Source organism: Brachyhypopomus gauderio, chromosome 2 (assembly GCF_052324685.1).
Source record: "Brachyhypopomus gauderio isolate BG-103 chromosome 2, BGAUD_0.2, whole genome shotgun sequence".
NCBI lineage: Eukaryota > Metazoa > Chordata > Actinopteri > Gymnotiformes > Hypopomidae > Brachyhypopomus > Brachyhypopomus gauderio.
In genome coordinates, this window is record NC_135212.1 from 18,758,107 (window position 1) to 18,776,703 (window position 18,597).

Here is an 18,597-nt window from a genome sequence, read left to right on the forward strand (position 1 = left end):
GGGCCACCGTACAGGGATTTGGCTAGACAAGTCCGGCAAAGAGGGTTTAATCCGTGGGGCCGTACTGTAAGGGGGTTTTAAACCCTTTTTAAACTGTGTGGTTATTCATACTCTGTCATCAGTTGTAAAGGAACATATATGCAGCAGTATTTTGCTTGTTAGGCAATATATTTCGTTTTATTCAAATACACAGCAGTGGGTTTTTTTAAACAAGGGACTTGCTCTTGAGTTGCTGTAAGCTTGGTAGGACCAGGCGGCCCGAAGGCTGATTCGGTTATCTGGGATTGCAAGGTACCTGTCGAGTCCTACGGAGTGGTCATCACGTGTGACTAAAATGTGCGTGATGTGCCTCCAGTGCTCCATATGATAACGAGATCCCAAGTGGCTATCTGGCTGAAACTCACTCTGCACGTGTACAGACATCCCAAGCAGTGTCGTTTACAGGAATCTTAACAAAGAAACCATTCAATAAAGTGAACATGAAACTTGAAAGTTCAGTGACTTGCAGTTCAGTCGACATAGATGGTGAGGAGAGAGCAGGAGAGATCAGAACACCGTGTGTGGTGGACCACCGTGATTGTATCGCTGATCATCTCACCAGCCTCCACATCACGTACTGCTTGCCTGTCTCTCTCTTTCCGAGCTGGTTTGCTGCTCAGTGATCCTGAAAGAACTTTGGGTGAAGAATCTTTGGCTGGAGAATTACAGCATAATACAGCCCCAAGATTGGGCGTGGTGTGTCTGCGCATGAAACATGACCTTGATTTTTAAGCTGGTACTAAATGATGAAGCGCAGGAGGCCATGTGATCAGTAGAGCCTATCAGACGAGTCGATGCGCAGTCCTGCGGTATTGCTAAAACGCCTGCAGGACAGTTAGCAGTTAGCATTTTTTTAACTTCACTTTGCAAAATTTTGATGCTGGAACATTCAGCTGAAGTATCTTTAGCTAAAAAGCACATCTGATGATGGCATCTCGTTCACACCACCCCCCCACCCCTCCACTTCACTCCCACTCCCTCTCCCTCTCTCTCTCTCTCTCTCTCTCTCTCTCTCTCCCTCTCCCTCTCTCTCTCTCTCTCTCCCTCTCCCTCTCTCTCCCTCTCCCTCTCTCTCTCTCTCTCTCTCTCTCTCTCTCCCTCTCCCTCTCCCTCTCCCTCTCCCTCTCTCTCTCCCTCTCTCTCTCCCTCTCCCTCTCCCTCTCTCTCTCTCTCTCTCTCTCCCTCTCCCTCTCCCTCTCTCTCCCTCTCTCTCTTTCTGTCTCCCCCCCTCCCCCCACCCCACCCATTCTGTCATCCATTCTTTGTGTTGTTTTTTTGTTCATTAGTGAGGGCCGAAATAAAAAAAGATGTAAATGGAAGGCAGTAATTGGATTAGCTACCTTTCTGATTGCTTGAGTGGCCACTCTGGCAGGCTCAGAGCTACTGTCTAATCCTTCTGTCAGATGCCCCTGCCTTCCCTGAGCCGTGTTATTAATCATCCTGAGATATGCCCATGATACCGCGCATGGGATCCCGTGTTTTTAACAATCCATCTCCAATAGGAAAATTGACAGCATTTCCAATGTGACAGAAATGACTGTCATGACAGAAGAGGAAGGTCTTTTTCGCACTGGTGACGTCAGAGGCACTGTAGTCTACATGCAAAGTCAAGAGGCTTTTACGAAAATGTCTTTTAGTTTGGAGTCAGACGCGAAGGCCATTTTGCTTTTATTTTCAGCACGTGCGGTTCGCCACAGGGCATCCTGAATGCATCGGGCATTGTCCTACCTTTAAGTCCGTAGTGCTGGTCTGAGTGCTCTGCTCCATGATACAAACAGGTTTCCTTCGGAGAGTCAAACAGGTTTGTTCTCTTTCTCCCTGAGCTGAGTCGTTTGGTCTCACGCAGTGGGCCCTGAGTGCTCCTCTGAACACACATCTCATACTTACGGAGGACGAGGTGACACTGGGTTCTGTGCCACTTTGCTTTGTCTGTCTTTTCTCTGACTTTCTCAGCACAAGAGAGTCTTTTTGTGTGGCTTTTTTCCCCCTATGGTTTTCACGTTCCACATGCGCTCTCTCTCTCTCTCTCTCTCTCTCTCTCTCACACACACACACACACACACACACACACACACACACACACACACACACACACACACACACATACACACACACATACACTCTGTCATATCTTTGTGTTTAGGATGCATGGGCTATAGACTGAAAATGCCATATATCAAGACATGAAATTGATACTGGGTGTTATTTTCATAATTACACAGTGTTATGTTTTTGACAGTCCATCATAAATCTCCCAGTAAAGTATCTCTTTCACTTTGTAGCTTTGTTTCGAATCAAAGCGGTGAAGATGATCTATTTTAAACACTCACCTCACCGAGCTCAAAGATCTGATTTGCTTTCTGTGCATCTTTCATATCCTACATTACCAACCTGTAAAAAAAACGTCCGTCTAGCCGCCTCCAAGGCCCAGATGCAGCGTTCCCACCTGGTGGGGTATTAACTGGGCCGGGCCGGTTCGATGGTTTTGACGTGGTCCAGCCCTGACTGGACCCCTGGTCCACAGTCTTTCCCCAGTGCGGCCTGGTCGGGCTCTCTCACCCTGCTCCTCCTGCCCGGGTCGGCCGGCACCCTTGAGCAGCGTTTAGAGAGATGGCGTAAAGAGCAGCGGTGGCAGAAAAAGCCCCTTTGAAACGGCCCGTAATGCGGCAGAGCTGACCAGCCTTGGCCCGTATTAGGTTATCAGCAGCTCAAATCCCTCGTGGCCCGAGACATAAATCACACGTGGCAGCCGCAGCAAAACCGCCCTCCCCCTTCCCTTTTTTTCTCACGTTTTCACCCTGTCTTTCCTCTTCGTTCTTGGCGCACGGCTTGGAGGAATGTCAGCTCGCATCGTTTCTTGGAGCGGCGTTCTCCTCGCAGGGCAAACCCTGTCGTTTGAAACTTGGATAAAAATAAAAAAGAGAGATTGAAAAGTTCTGTGGATCTGAAGAACCTTTAATGAGATGGATGATTGGATATTCATCAGGGCTCTTAACCCGGCCACTCAGGTTTTGATACTGCATAATGACAGAAGATCAGCTGGAAAATAGTGGTTCACTTACACAGACAAAAGTGAGCCCCCCCCCCCCCCCAGCCTTCATTTTTGGGTTCCGCTCTCCTTCTTATTGCCCTAGATTCTCAACATGTTAATTGCTTTCCAAATTCATTTTCTCGCAATTGAGATTCTATCATTTTCTTTCTCCAGCAATAATGGAGGACCGAAGGATGATTGAATATTTAATTTTGAATCCATGTGGATGACCTGGCTGGAGACACTGGTGTTGCCTTTTCTACCTGTTTCATTCCCCCAGAGGCTCCCACTGGACCCAGCGTTGTTCACTGCCGGGCCTGAGGTTAGCGCAGGCATTTTGGATGAATTGCTGTTTAGCTTTACTGTGTTTACAGTTAAATATTTTGAGCTCCCAGAGCTATAAAATGCCTAGAGGACATACAGGTGGAGTCAACTTTGATTTTATGTAAGAGGAAAGAAACGAAAATGGTTACCAAGGGAGTTTGAAGGTTTTCCTGTTCTCTGTGTGGTCATTGCAGGCTAATGATATGGTTGTGGTGACTGGGCTTAGCCTTGCAGGCTGTGAAATAAACATTTTATAGTACAATTAGAAATGTAGCAAGCTCTGTGACACACGGAGGTAAATACAAACAAGCAACGGTTCAACTACAGCCGGTGGTTGGGTTCAGAGTACCAGTCTTCCAAGTGGTAGTGTGTCCCGTCATGGTAATGTACTTTATTTGAACACTGTGAAGCCATCTGCCAACTTTAGAACTGTGGTGTTTTGCTGGCCGCCTGCCAGCAGCTCTGTGCTTGGGAAATGCAACCAGGACTAGGCATTCAGTTAAGAACCGGACTCATCCATCGCAGGGTTTTGGGGACAAGCCGCATCTGCCTGCTGATTTCAGGTCAGTTTATTTCGCCTGCTGGCATTGTGAAATCAGGTTACGATGGAGAAAACCTGATCTTGGATCTGGTCTCGCTCTCCACTCCACTTCCCCCTGTGCTTCGAGGGAAGAGCAGCGTGGAGCTTGTGGTCCAGTTTGACTTTCCCGGCAGCCGCAGCTCGGCTTGCCTTTCCGACACGCCCTGCGTGTACCCGCCAGCCCATGGAGGGACCCCAGGTGGCTCTCCGCTCCCACGCCGATGCTCCCTCTCTTTATCCGCGAGATCCACGAGACCCGCGCCACCCAGGCTGCGGGTTGATTAAAGCTCCGAGCTGGGTGCACTCCGTGAAAACAGGCGCCCTCGTCTCGCTAATACGGCCCACTTTGTTCAACGGCTAGCTCATCACAGTAGATGAGAAGATGGCGTCAATCGCTCATGCGGCTCAATAGGGTCAACGTGCAAATGACGGCCGATGCAGTTTTTGTTTTATGGACTTTTTATTGGGTTTTTGTTGTTGTTGTTTTGGCATTCCCAACACCACCCTTATTAGCGTGACCTTGGCTTGTGTGTTGTTGTGTGATAGTGGCAGAGGGAAAGCCTTGTTTATCAATGAGTCATTTGCCGATGTTCAGTCAAGCGTCTTGAGATCCATTTGCTGTAACCTAGATTATCCTGCTTCATGGTTCCACTGAACAGAAAAAAATAGAAAATATCCCCGTAGGAAGAAAGGCAGAGCAGCATCACCAGTCTCCTAATGAGAATCCTCCCTCTCCCTAGCCAGAGATCACATTCAGCACGTTCTTATCCCCAAGCCAGTGTCAAGGTTCTGAATGGATCCCTGACTTTAAGTACAGATCCTTTGAAACCATCGTGCCTGGGGTGGCGTGACGACGATATAAATCTGGAAGCATGTTTTGTTTATTCAGTAGGTTATCGATGTGCAGGCAGGAACAAAAACTCGTCATATCCAGCAGAGCACGCAGCAGTCTCTCATGGAAGAACACTAGTAAGTCCTAAAATGAGCTGTCACACACCCAACCCGGAGGGAAGGTGTATGATACACACACCCCCTGCCCCGCTCATGTTTAATGTACTGTATATTTGGTCTTTGGTCTTTCTGGTGACAAAACCACACTCCCACTTGCAGTTTGTGGGCTCTGCAGAAGTCATACAAAGTGAAGCTTTTGCTGTTTACGTGTTGCTGTTTATGCCACCCGGGGTCAAGCTGGCTAAAAACAACAACACCACAACAACAGCCGTTAGCATTGTGAAGATTATAATGACCACAGTTCCACTTGTAAGCGAATGGTTGTGCCAACTGTTAAACACCCTATGGTCCTACCCTACACCCTACACCTTATGGTCCTACCCTACACCCTACACCCTATAGTCCTACCCTACACCCTATGGTCCTACCCTACACCCTACACCCTATAGTCCTACCCTACACCCTATGGTCCTACCCTACACCCTATAGTCCTACCTACACCCTACACCCTGTAGTCCTACCCTACACCCTATGGTCCTACTCTACACCCTTTGGTCCTACCCTACACCCTATAGTCCTACCCTACACCCTATGGTCCTACCCTACACCCTATAGTCTTACCCTACACCTTATGGTCCTACCCTACACCCTATAGTCCTACCTACACCCTACACCATGTAGTCCTACTCTACACCCTATACCCTATGGTCCTACCCTACACCCTATGGTCCTACCCTACACCTTATGGTCCTACCCTACACCCTGTAGTTCTACCCTACACCCTACACCCTATGGTCCTACCTTACACCCTACACCCTATGGTCCTATCCTACATCCTACAACCTATGGTCCTAACCTACACCCTATAGTCCTAACCTACACCCTATACCCTATGGTCCTACCCTACACCCTATGGCCCTACCCTACACCCTATACCCTATGGTCCTACTCTACATTCTATACTCTATGGTCCTAACCTACACCCTATAGTCCTAACCTACACCCTATACCCTATGGTCCTACCCTACACCCTACGGTCCTACCCTACACCCTCCTACGGTCCTACCCTACACCCTGTATGGTGCTGCACATGTCATCTCCCCATGCTCTCTGTGTGATAAATCTATTACTTAGCCCAACCTAATAATCAATAAAATTGCATCCTGAAGTCAGCTAACAGTAAACAGAACTGAGGAATATGCATTGGATTCATTTTTAATTTAAAGAATTTGACCATTTCGTGCACCGTCATGCTACAGGGTTCAGCGTGTCTGATGTCATCTAGTAATTAATGGACGTGTCCCTGCTTCACTGTTGCTTAGCCAGACACAGCTAGGGAGCCTGGTGAATGTTTATTATAATGTGTGTACAGCAGGTGGCGCTCTGCTGGCCCCCTGTGCCCCGGGGGAATAGCCAGGGTGGGGCGGCTGCTGCTCCCCTGCTCCTGGACTGGTGCGAAGATCTCACTCTACTTCTAGGGAGGAAAGATTAAACAACTCAAGCATCAAAAGGCATAAACATTTTGTAGCTTTGAAAGCTAAGCTCCAATCCCATGTGTTGTCTTCTGTCCTGGTCTCAGTGGCATTAAATTTAATTATGTTTGGGAGGAATTATGTCTGTGGTAGAAACCCAAACCATCCGTGTTTGCTTTGGGTTGCCCATGTCCGAGAGACACTGGGTCAAACCGAGAGGAGACGATCGTGTGAGTACGAGGCACACTCCCATCAGCATTAGCAAGGTGGGATGATTATGGGTGGGTTATGTTCTTAAAAGTCATATTCAGTGCTGTATGTTTCCTTTTTAATATGTGCTATTGACTTTTATTCAGCTCTCGGTCTTTAGCAGATATATAGTAATTTCAGTGTAGCCTGTGCATGTTTTGAGTCCACCGAGAGCGTTTATCTTCGGTTTAGGGTGTAGGACATATGTGAAGGCGGTGGCTGTGGTGGGTCTGACTCCCTGTCAGATGGATTTATACTATACTCAGTTTATGGAGTGTTTTAAAGTGTCCACAGGCCAGTCAGAGAGGATGGTGTGCGTGTCTGACAGGCTGTTCCTTGTGAAGGTTCTGGAGGAACGTGAGGGTGTTCCCCTGAGACGGCCTGCCTGGGACGATGTCTCCACGCTGCCCACGCTGCACATGTCCAGCTCGAAACATGAGACGAGAGCTGAGTCACTCACTGGAGCTTTTATTTATTTCGCTTTTATTCTTTATTTTTTACCCTGTTCGACTTGCGGTCGGTCTTTCGGCAGGAACGCACTGCAGTGACTTCTCAGCCCAAGCCACACCCCTCACCATTCCGATGTTCACCCTGCCCAGAGAGGTGGGGGTATGGGGAGGTGTCAGTGTAAGTGCCAGCTTGAATCAATGACTTCTTGCACGGCCAAAAATCCAATAACGAAGTTGAATGAACTAGTGAAGGGCTCAGTCTATACAGAGACCATTAAGATGGTGACAAAACAAACAGCATCCTGTTCATGTAGATTTTGGATATATGTTATTTATGAGTTTGCTTCTGTGTTTAATAGAGTTGGTCTGTCTGTCAGTCCCGCCAGTGAAGCACGTGGTAGTTGGTATGTTTGAGCCTAGCTGATGCGTGCTCTCCTCTCTGTCCTGCCATGTCTACATGTTGAAAAGCATAGACAAACAGTGGGCGACTTTCATAATTACAGTTGTCATGCCAGTGAAAGAGAGACGAAAAATATTTATTCCACCGATTCTCCACACACGAATCGCCACAGAACCGAGTAATCGAACGGTCACCGCGCTTTTCGTGTCAAACCTGTCAGTCTGTCTCTTCGCTTGTCAGATTGTCTGCGTTCCCAACGCTCCTCTCCTCCATCATCGCATTGCCTCTCCATCACTTTCTTCTTCTTCTTCCTTCCTCCCCCGCTGTTCCGGCTCCGGAAACGTTTCCCTCTGGGCCCTCCGAGCTCCGGGCGTGCGCTCCGGGTCCTTCTCCGAGCTGAGAACTGGACTTGGACGCTCGGGTGGGTCCATCGCAGCAGATGGCATGAGCTGACTGTGCTCGCGCTTAAGGCCTAAATCACTGACATCTTGCATTTCTGACCATAATTGGTGTTGTCACTGTAGTGGTGTAAATTATTCATTCGTTTATCTTGCCCAGTTTTATGAGGTTCTGGTGAATGGTCGCCCATAACCATGCGAATTACAGTGCAGAACGAAAAACGCGCGTGTGTGGAGCTACTACAAAGCGTCGGACGTTTTGATGTGCGTGTGAACCACGTCCCCGGTTTGTTTTTCCATTGGATGTTCAGAGATTTTGAGCCAAAACATGCATGTTTGCATGTAGGCTGCCAGTTATGTAAGGCCTCCTAAAAATGTTATGGTGGAAAATATTCCAAATTGCTGGCTTAGCGTGGAGTTGATTACAGCCCTCCGGTGTCCGAGGAAGCAGTTCCAGCATGAGATACAGTTATGGGGTAATGAATGAATATCAGAACCTTTTGTTTGTGTCCGTGGCTGGGATGTCCACCTAATTGCCATGCTCAGTAAGAAATACCCTTTACAAAAACCTAGGCCTGCAATTAGGCTGACGTCCCTGCCAAAGCCTGGATTTGTCTGGATTTGTCCTTTACTAGTGGTGGTGGAGTAGTAGGCTCTCTCTCTCTGTCACTCTCTCTCTCTTAGTTACTCTCTCTCTCTCTCTCTCTCTCTGTCACTCTCTCTCTCTGTCAGTCTCTCTCTCTCTCTCTCTCTCTCTCTGTCACCCTCTCAGTCACTCACTCTCTGTCACACTCTCTCTGTCACTCTCTCTCTCTTAGTTACTCTCTCTCAGTCAGTCTCTCTCTCTCTCTCTCTCTGTCACCCTCTCAGTCACTCACTCTCTGTCACTCTTTCTCAGTCACTCTCTGTCACACTCTCTCTGTCACTCTTTCTCAGTCACTCTCTCTCTGTCACACACTCTCTGTCACTCTCTCTCTCAGTCACACTCTCTCTCTGTCACACTCTCTCTCTGTCACTCTCTGTCACTTTCAATCACTATCTGTCACTCTCTTTGTCGCTCACTCTCAGTCACTCTCTCTGTCACTCACTTTCTATGTCTAGCTTTGTATCACCAAGACGATAAATGTGTAATGTTAATGCAAAGGATTTGGCAATAAAACAGATTCAAAAGAAAATGAAGAGAAAGTTGAAAAAAAGAAGAGACTTCTTTCCACGTCTAAGTCTTCTAATTTTGTGTTTTCTTCCTTACAGTATTAGGGTAACCTTGCTCTTCTGGGAACGCATTATATACAGAACGTGTCCTTTGAACACCAAAGTCCATCAAATGACCAATCCATGTAGCCAAAATTTCTTCTGACATATAATAGGCTTACTGTAATACTGGGTGCAGCACACCTGAGTCAATGAGCTATTTCACTTTTTTAATTAAAGCAGTCTATCACAAAGGGCTGTCAATCAAGTGTGCTCATTAGAATTTCAGAACCACTTGCAGTTAGTCGTTTTGGCTGGTTCATAATGTACTTGTACATTTAGCTTATAATATGAAACATTTAATAATTTACAGTGTGCTCCCTGGGTCTGTACCATGCCTGTGTTGTCAGAGTTAGCCTGCGTGCTCTCCCTTCTGCCCCTGTGGGGTTCGGCCTTCTGATCGTTGCCCCTGTGGTGCTGTTCTCCCCCCCCCACAGGTGATCATCCTGGAGGACTATGCAGACCCTTTTGATGCCACGGACCAGGCCGGGCTCCCGCTGAGCAGCACGGAGAAGCCCGTGGAGAACGACGGCTACATGGAGCCCTACGAGGCACAGAAGATGATGGCAGGTACGATGCAGCCTCACCCCTTCAGTAATAACGTCGGTTTTCCATGATAGGCCTGATGCACCAGCATCCTTTTTATTAAAATTTATTTGTTCGGCTGGTGACTGGCTCCACCGTTTGAAGATGAATGGCATCATGGGTGGCTTTGACGCGCTCGGTGACTTTGACCATCAGGTTTGGTCATCCGTAGCTCTGGGCTCGTCCTCTTGGTCTGCTGATCTTCAGGCAGCCGGTCGATGTTTCTTTGTTCTGTGCTCTGAGGCAAAAGCCTTTATTTAATCAGCTCCACTGTCCAGAGTTTGTGTGTGTGTGTGTGTGTGTGTGTGTGTGGTTGGTTGGTTGGGGGAAGCTCACCTGTCTGAATGGGGACATAAGCCATATGTGGCCTGTCTGTGTTCAAATAAACACGCTCTGGACCCTGCTGACGTTTCACAGTAAATAGGCAACAGACTGTGAGTGTCAAGACACAAACGAACCTACGCGCACACACACACACACACACACACACACACACACACACACACACACACACACACACACACACACACACACACACACACACACGCACTCTCTCTCTCTCTCTCTCTCTCTCAGTCACTCTCTCTCTCTTAGTCACTCTCTCTCTCTCTCTCTCTCTCTGAATGTAATGGGGCCTGCCATAGTTAATAGGAATTATGATGTCATATGGAAAGGTTGTCTTCACTATCAGATTCCTTCTCATCTGGCTATAGGCCGGAACAATAGAACGCTTTGTGGCAAACTGTATTCCTCGTCTGGCCTGAAACGACGGATTGTCACTTCGCTATTGTCCTTCCCTTCTCTGATATCATTCGCCGAGGGACAGTGTGCGGATTAACGCTATGGAAGACAAACGGAAAAGCAAATGAGTGTTAATCCGCATCGAAGAAGGCATTTGCATCTGACTTTCTCTTTCTTAGACTCCCCCAACAAAACCAGCCAGAAATGTAAATGAGAGCAGCACTGTTTGATGCTTCTGTTGGCGGTTTTGTTTATTTATGCATTTTGCTAATAAGAAAAAAATGTCTTTGAGGACCAACTACCAAAAACCAAACAAAAAAAAAACATAACACATGTTTTGAGAAAGATGTGGGTTTATTTCATAATTTGCTGTGTGATCTTACTCATCACTTTTAACTGGTAGGTCATTCATTGCGATGAAAACTAACATTACAGAGAAATTTTTATCATTCTCTGGCTCCATTTGGTTTCTCTGCTATGCTCTCATAAGCTGAGTATTCAGTCAACCTCCACGCTCCCACCAGAGACTCGAGGTGCACCATGGGAGGGAAACCAAGGTCAGCTCCTTTTGTGCGGCTGTGCCAGTGTGCGTTTGTGTGTGCGCAGGTGTGCGAGCATGTTGAAACGGAAGGTGTTTTGTAAGGCTCTTATTCATGGCGGATACAGGACATTGTTAGGGAACCAAGAAACATCTCATAATTACTGGGAAACAGAAACTGTTGAGAGTAATCCATTTTGACTGGTCTTTAAGGACAGGACTGTGGGTACGATGAATGTGTGCGTAGCCCGTGCTCTTGTAATACAGTACATGTTTTAAATCCCTTTTTCCATTTTACCTATTCACACAGGTTCAGATTGCTCACAGCTAGCCTGCGGTCTATGACTGCTGTCAAAATGTGTGGACTGTATTCACATGCAGGGGCATATGATGTTCTTGCAGTTTCAGGTTCTATTGGTATATTTGAAACCCTGTTCAAGGCGTTTCCTAAAGCTACTGAGTTGGCCGTACTGGGTAGCATCAATTGTAGCAATTCAGATTGGAGCTTGCAATAACAGAAATGAATAAGGACCTTTCTGAACAATGCAGAGACACTTTCCAGCTTTTCCAGACTGGATAACATCAATTTCAGCAATTTCATCTCGCCCTTGTCAGAATGTTAAAACAGCTTCATGCCTCGCGTACAAGGTGCAAAGGCTCGGACCAGCATAGGAGTTGAGTGTCAGGAACTTGCAAATTTGCTTGCACACTGTCAGAGTTCTTGCAGTACTGCAGTTTCCAGAGACGTTGTTGTATATCAAATCTGCTTTCCGTTCCTGGGAGAAACTGTTCATTCCACAATTACATGAGGCAGATCACAGACGATCTCCCCTTTCTGTCCGCCGATGACTTTGCAGCGTCTATTGCCCCAGCTCGCTCTCCAACCCCTTCTGCCTCAATCTACCCTCCAATTAGGGAGCAATATTTCATGTGACCCCTACCTTCAATGCGGAGGTCTTCCTAGGCCGTTATCGGCCATGCTTTGGTTACCCTGCTTGATAAAAGCAAGAATGAATGCAGCCTGGACACGCAGTGACATGTTGTGAGGATGATGATGCCACAACCCCTGATTTCATGCTGTCAGGGACATGGCTTAGCATGACAGTGTCACTGCTTCACCACGGTAACAGGCATGACAAAACGTAATGCTTCACAAACCACGTTCATGGCCACAAAACATAAATATGCCATTATATCATGCCAAAAAAAAACCCAGCAATAAGTTATTTCTCATTTTTAGACTAGACAAGAATGAAAAACTATAAAGGTGACTGAAAATTCATCTCAGCTGAATGGCTGTGCGCCATGCCTCGTAACGCTCTGTGACAACTCCGCATTGCTGTGCGAGCCGTGTAGTCCTTGGCCGTGTGCCAGACCAGACCTGTCCGCTCAGACCAGACGTGTCCGCTCAGACCAGACGTGTCCGCTCAGACCAGACGTGTCCGCTCAGACCAGACGTGTGCGCTCAGACCAGACGTGTCCGCTCAGTCCACACGTGTCCACTCAGTCCACACGTGTCCGCTCAGAGCAGACGTGTCTGCTCAGACCCCTTGCAGTGTGCAACAGAAGGGACAATAAAAAGATACAAACAAAGGGGAAAAAATCTGCATTTCAAAATCTCTTTTGCAATTGCATGAATTTTTTATCACTCTGCATTTTAGGTGAAGTGCCCACTTAAATACTTTCTCGATGTAATATTACATGCAACATGCAACTTTTAGTAAATTACTGAACTGCTCAGTGATTTGGTCGAGTGTTTTGTGGATTAGAATCCTTCCAGAGACTGTGTGTGAATGTGAGTGTGTTAGAATCCTTCCAGAGACTGTGTGTGAATGTGAGTGTGTTAGAATCCTTCCAGAGACTGTGTGTGAATGTGAGTGTGTTAGAATCCTTCCAGAGACTGTGTGTGAATGTGAGTGTGTTAGAATCCTTCCAGAGACTGTGTGTGAATGTGAGTGTGTTAGAATCCTTCCAGAGACTGTGTGTGAATGTGAGTGTGTTAGAATCCTTCCAGAGACTGTGTGTGAATGTGAGTGTGTTAGAATCCCTCCAGAGACTGTGTGTGAATGTGAGTGTGTTAGAATCCTTCCAGAGACTGTGTGAATGTGAGTGTGTTAGAATCCCTCCAGAGACTGTGTGTGAATGTGAGTGTGTTAGAATCCCTCCAGAGACTGTGTGTGAATGTGAGTGTGTTAGAATCCCTCCAGAGACTGTGTGTGAATGTGAGTGTGTTAGAATCCTTCCAGAGACTGTGTGTGAATGTGAGTGTGTTAGAATCCTTCCAGAGACTGTGTGTGAATGTGAGTGTGTTAGAATCCTTCCAGAGACTGTGTGTGAATGTGAGTGTGTTAGAATCCTTCCAGAGACTGTGTGTGAATGTGAGTGTGTTAGAATCCCTCCAGAGACTGTGTGTGAATGTGAGTGTGTTAGAATCCTTCCAGAGACTGTGTGTGAATGTGAGTGTGTTAGAATCCTTCCAGAGACTGTGTGTGAATGTGAGTGTGTTAGAATCCCTCCAGAGACTGTGTGTGAATGTGAGTGTGTTAGAATCCTTCCAGAGACTGTGTGTGAATGTGAGTGTGTTAGAATCCTTCCAGAGACTGTGTGTGAATGTGAGTGTGTTAGAATCCTTCCAGAGACTGTGTGTGAATGTGAGTGTGTTAGAATCCCTCCAGAGACTGTGTGTGAATGTGAGTGTGTTAGAATCCTTCCAGAGACTGTGTGTGAATGTGAGTGTGTTAGAATCCTTCCAGAGACTGTGTGTGAATGTGAGTGTGTTAGAATCCTTCCAGAGACTGTGTGTGAATGTGAGTGTGTTAGAATCCCTCCAGAGACTGTGTGTGAATGTGAGTGTGTTAGAATCCTTCCAGAGACTGTGTGTGAATGTGAGTGTGTTAGAATCCTTCCAGAGACTGTGTGTGAATGTGAGTGTGTTAGAATCCTTCCAGAGACTGTGTGTGAATGTGAGTGTGTTAGAATCCTTCCAGAGACTGTGTGTGAATGTGAGTGTGTTAGAATCCTTCCAGAGACTGTGTGTGAATGTGAGTGTGTTAGAATCCCTCCAGAGACTGTGTGTGAATGTGAGTGTGTTAGAATCCCTCCAGAGACTGTGTGTGAATGTGAGTGTGTTAGAATCCTTCCAGAGACTGTGTGTGAATGTGAGTGTGTTAGAATCCCTCCAGAGACTGTGTGTGAATGTGAGTGTGTTAGAATCCCTCCAGAGACTGTGTGTGAATGTGAGTGTGTTAGAATCCTTCCAGAGACTGTGTGTGAATGTGAGTGTGTTAGAATCCCTCCAGAGACTGTGTGTGAATGTGAGTGTGTTAGAATCCTTCAAGAGACTGTGTGTGAATGTGAGTGTGTTAGAATCCCTCCAGAGACTGTGTGTGAATGTGAGTGTGTTAGAATCCCTCCAGAGACTGTGTGTGAATGTGAGTGTGTTAGAATCCTTCCAGAGACTGTGTGTGAATGTGAGTGTGTTAGAATCCCTCCAGAGACTGTGTGTGAATGTGAGTGTGTTAGAATCCTTCCAGAGACTGTGTGTGAATGTGAGTGTGTTAGAATCCTTCCAGAGACTGTGTGTGAATGTGAGTGTGTTAGAATCCTTCCAGAGACTGTGTGTGAATGTGAGTGTGTTAGAATCCTTCCAGAGACTGTGTGTGAATGTGAGTGTGTTAGAATCCTTCCAGAGACTGTGTGTGAATGTGAGTGTGTTAGAATCCTTCCAGAGACTGTGTGTGAATGTGAGTGTGTTAGAATCCCTCCAGAGACTGTGTGTGAATGTGAGTGTGTTAGAATCCTTCCAGAGACTGTGTGTGAATGTGAGTGTGTTAGAATCCTTCCAGAGACTGTGTGTGAATGTGAGTGTGTTAGAATCCTTCCAGAGACTGTGTGTGAATGTGAGTGTGTTAGAATCCCTCCAGAGACTGTGTGTGAATGTGAGTGTGTTCGGTGTATTTATTATGTTTTGTTTGGACTGCTGTGGTTCCCTCCTGTGATCTCATGTGAACCCAAATGCTCTAATACAGTCGTACACCACCCAAGTGACAGCTTACATATCAATTGTGTACACATACCAAACTAGCACACACACACACACACACACACACACACACACACACACACACACACACACACACACACACACACATCGTCTGCCTCCCTTTGCGTATAAGCTGTTCAAAGCTGCAGGCTGCATCCTCCTCCTTAGAGGTATTGTGTGAAAAATGCCATGCAGGCGGAAGGAAATGTGCTGCAAATTCTGTCCTTTCCCTTTCATTCTTACTTTCATGTCTTCCTCCTGTTTCCCACCCTTCACACACACACACACACACACACACACACACACACACACACACACACCGCTGTGTTGGGACTTGTAGGCATTAAGGCCGTACCAGCTCTTTCCTGCTGTGACTCTTTCTCTCTCCTGTGTGTGTGTGTGTGTGTGTGTGTGTGTGTGTGTGTGTGTGTGTGTGTGTGTGTGTGTGTGTGTGTGTGTGTTGGGAGGATGTTTTGGTGAGTACGTGTGAGGGAGAGACTGATTCCTCCCCTTGCCCCCATGTGAGAATTTTCCCACAATCCCCAAGGCTTTCCCTGTTGCGCAAACATGCAAGATGACAGTGATGAACAAATATGGCCTTTACAATCTCTGTTTCTCTCTTCCTCCATTTCTCTCTCACTCTGTCTTTATTTTTCTCTTCCTCTCTTTCCCTCACTTACACGCACACAGTCTCTCTCACTCACCTACTCTCTCTCTCTCTTTCCTACTCTTGTTCACACACCAATAATTCCCTGAGTAAGAGGAGAATCTCAACAACAGAGAAATGGGTAGCAGCGACTTCCTCATGTGTGTGTGTTTGTGTGTATGTGTATGTATGTGTGTGTGTGTGTGTGTGTGTGTGTGTGTGGGAGAGTGGTGTGTTTATTTGCCTGAAGCCAATGGGTGACACGTCTGCTGGGCTGTGTTGCTTCACTAGAACACACTGCTTGCCAGTTGTTGTAATCCGTTCCTCCCGCTGTGCTAGCTGTGACATCCACCGCTGCGTTGAGCAACACCGACTACCCAGAGCTCACAACGATGGTCTTAGCTGACTCACCGTGTACCTGGACATGATTCAAGGGGCTTAATTTAATAAAACTAATGCCAGATGTTTGAGTGAGACATATGCGCATGGTTTATATATGCATGCATGCGTGTGTGTGTGTGTGTGTGTGTGTGTGTGTGTGTGTGTGTGTGTGTGTGTGTGTGTGTGTGTGTGTGTGTGTGTGAAATGAGAAGCACAGTGTGTGTACGTATCTATACAAGACTATAAGTCTCTATAATCATGACTAGTGTTTGAGGACAGGGAGATGCGGTAGCAGGATTCCTGTGTGCTGTGGTCGCAGTGGTCATCCCTCTGGTCAAGCCCTGTGCCTCCATATATGGCCTGTAACGCACACCTTGTTACGCCTGCTCTAACTGACCCCTGCTTTCCACTTCACTTTACTGCCCACAGCATCAGTGGCATTACAGTTCATATTCACACACGCGCACACACACACACACAGACACACACACACACACACACACACACACACAAACACGCACAGATCCCCACCTGTGCTGTTATTTATCCGTGGAGGAGGAAGAGATTTATGCAAAGCAGACGCAGAGCTGCTGGCTGGCCCACTGTGGCGAGCTAAAGCATGTCGCAGTCCTCACCCTCACACTGGTTTACTGAGAGCAACAAACCTGAAGATGTTCAGACATGTGCAGACGAGGGAGGGGGAGGGGGAGAGAGAGGGGGAGAGGGAGGGGGAGAGGGGGAGGGAAGGAGAGAAACAGAGAGAGAGGGTGCACGTGAAAGGAAGAGAAGGAGAAGGGAGTGAGGAAAACGCTATCTTCTAACGCTGTGTACTTTTTGTAATTATCCAAAAAAAAAATAACCCTTTGGGGGTGATCCTCTCACAGTGAGGCGTGCGGAAGTGTGTCACTCCTCTGTGTGTCACTCCTCTGAGTGTCACTCCTCTGTTCACTCCCCAAGAACCCGCGGGGCAGAGTGGGACTGCCACCCAACACAGCTGTGGGCGGGACCGTAACTTAGCGATGAACAGCCCATGTGCCCCGCCCCCGTGAACCACTTTGATGGACCTGTGTGGGGGTGTGAGCCCCCCGGGCGTGTACAGGCGGGTGGAGCAGATGAGCTGCAGGGCAGGAAAGTGGGGGAGCCCTCTGCTGGAGCGGGCAGCCACAGTGTGTGTGTGTGTGTGTGTGTGTGTGTGTGTGTGTGTGTGTGTGTGTGTGTGTGTGTGTGTGTGTGTGTGTGTGTGTGTGTGTGTGTGTTCGGTGGCACAAGCTTTTGCCAGTATGAGTAGACTCCTGCCTGGGCATCTTGAGTTTGTGCCAGACTTGATATTCTTCATTTATGTTAGAAGTCAGAGACGGTGTGGGTGTCTCATAAAATTCAGTAATTGCTGCAGAAGATTAATGGTGGTATTAATCTCTGTTATAGTAGAGGTGACTATCTGCAGAGTGTCATCATAGATGACAGTGTGCATCGTAGAGTGTTACGGTAGAGGTGTGTGTGTGTGTAGTGTGTGATGGTAGAGGTGTGCATGTGTAGTGTGTGATGGTAGAGGTGTGTATGTGTAGTGTGTGATGGTAGAGGTGTATGTGTGATGGTAGAGGTGTGTGTGTGTAGTGTGTGATGTTAGAGGTGTGTATGTGTAGTGTGTGATAGTAGAGGTGTGTATGTGTCGTGTGTCATGGTAGAGGTGTGTATGTGTAGTGTGTGATAGTAGAGGTGTGTATGTGTAGTGTGTGATGGTAGAGGTGTATGTGTGATGGTAGAGGTGTGTGTGTGTAGTGTGTGATGGTAGAGGTGTGTAGTGTGTGATGGTAGAGGTGTGTGTGTAGTGTATGATAGTAGAGGTGTGTAGTGTGTGATGATAGAGGTGTGTGTGTGTAGTGTGTGATGGTAGAGGTGTGTATGTGTAGTGTGTGATGGTAGAGGTGTGTATGTGTAGTGTGTGATGGTAGAGGTGTGGGTGTGTATGTGTAGTGTGTGATGGTAGAGGTGTGGGTGTAGTGTGTGATGGTAGAGGTGTGTATGTTTAGTGTCTGATGTTAGAGGTGTGTGTAGTGTGTGATGGTAGAGGTGTGTATGTGTAGTGTGTGATGGTAGAGGTGTGTGTGTGTAGTGTGTGATGGTAGAGGTGTGTGTGTGTAGTGTGTGATGTTAGAGGTGTGTATGTGTAGTGTGTGATGGTAGAGGTGTGTATGTGTAGTGTGTGATGGTAGAGGTGTATGTGTGATGGTAGAGGTGTGTGTGTGTGTAGTGTGTGATGGTAGAGGTATGTATGTAGAGGTGTGTATGTGTAGTGTGTGATGGTAGAGGTGTGTATGTGTAGTGTGTGATGTTAGAAGTGTGTATGTGTAGTGTGTGATGGTAGAGGTGTGTGTGTGTAGTGTGTGATGGTAGAGGTGTGTATGTTTAGTGTGTGATGTTAGAGGTGTGTGTAGTGTGTGATGGTAGAGGTGTGTATGTGTAGTGTGTGATGGTAGAGGTGTGTACGTGTAGTGTGTGATGGTAGAGGTGTGTATGTGT

At 47.1% G+C, this 18,597-nt stretch overlaps 1 protein-coding gene across 4 annotated transcripts in view; it reads left to right on the top strand.

Annotated features, from left to right (window-relative positions):
• Positions 1–18,597, top strand: part of shf (Src homology 2 domain containing F) — a 94,106-nt gene that overhangs the window by 7,886 nt on the left and 67,623 nt on the right. For all 4 annotated transcript variants that reach the window (XM_076989591.1, XM_076989569.1, XM_076989576.1 and 1 more), the window contains exon 2: positions 9,582–9,714. In XM_076989591.1, the coding sequence (XP_076845706.1) occupies positions 9,582–9,714 (133 nt within the window). The remainder of the gene's footprint in view (positions 1–9,581; positions 9,715–18,597) is intronic.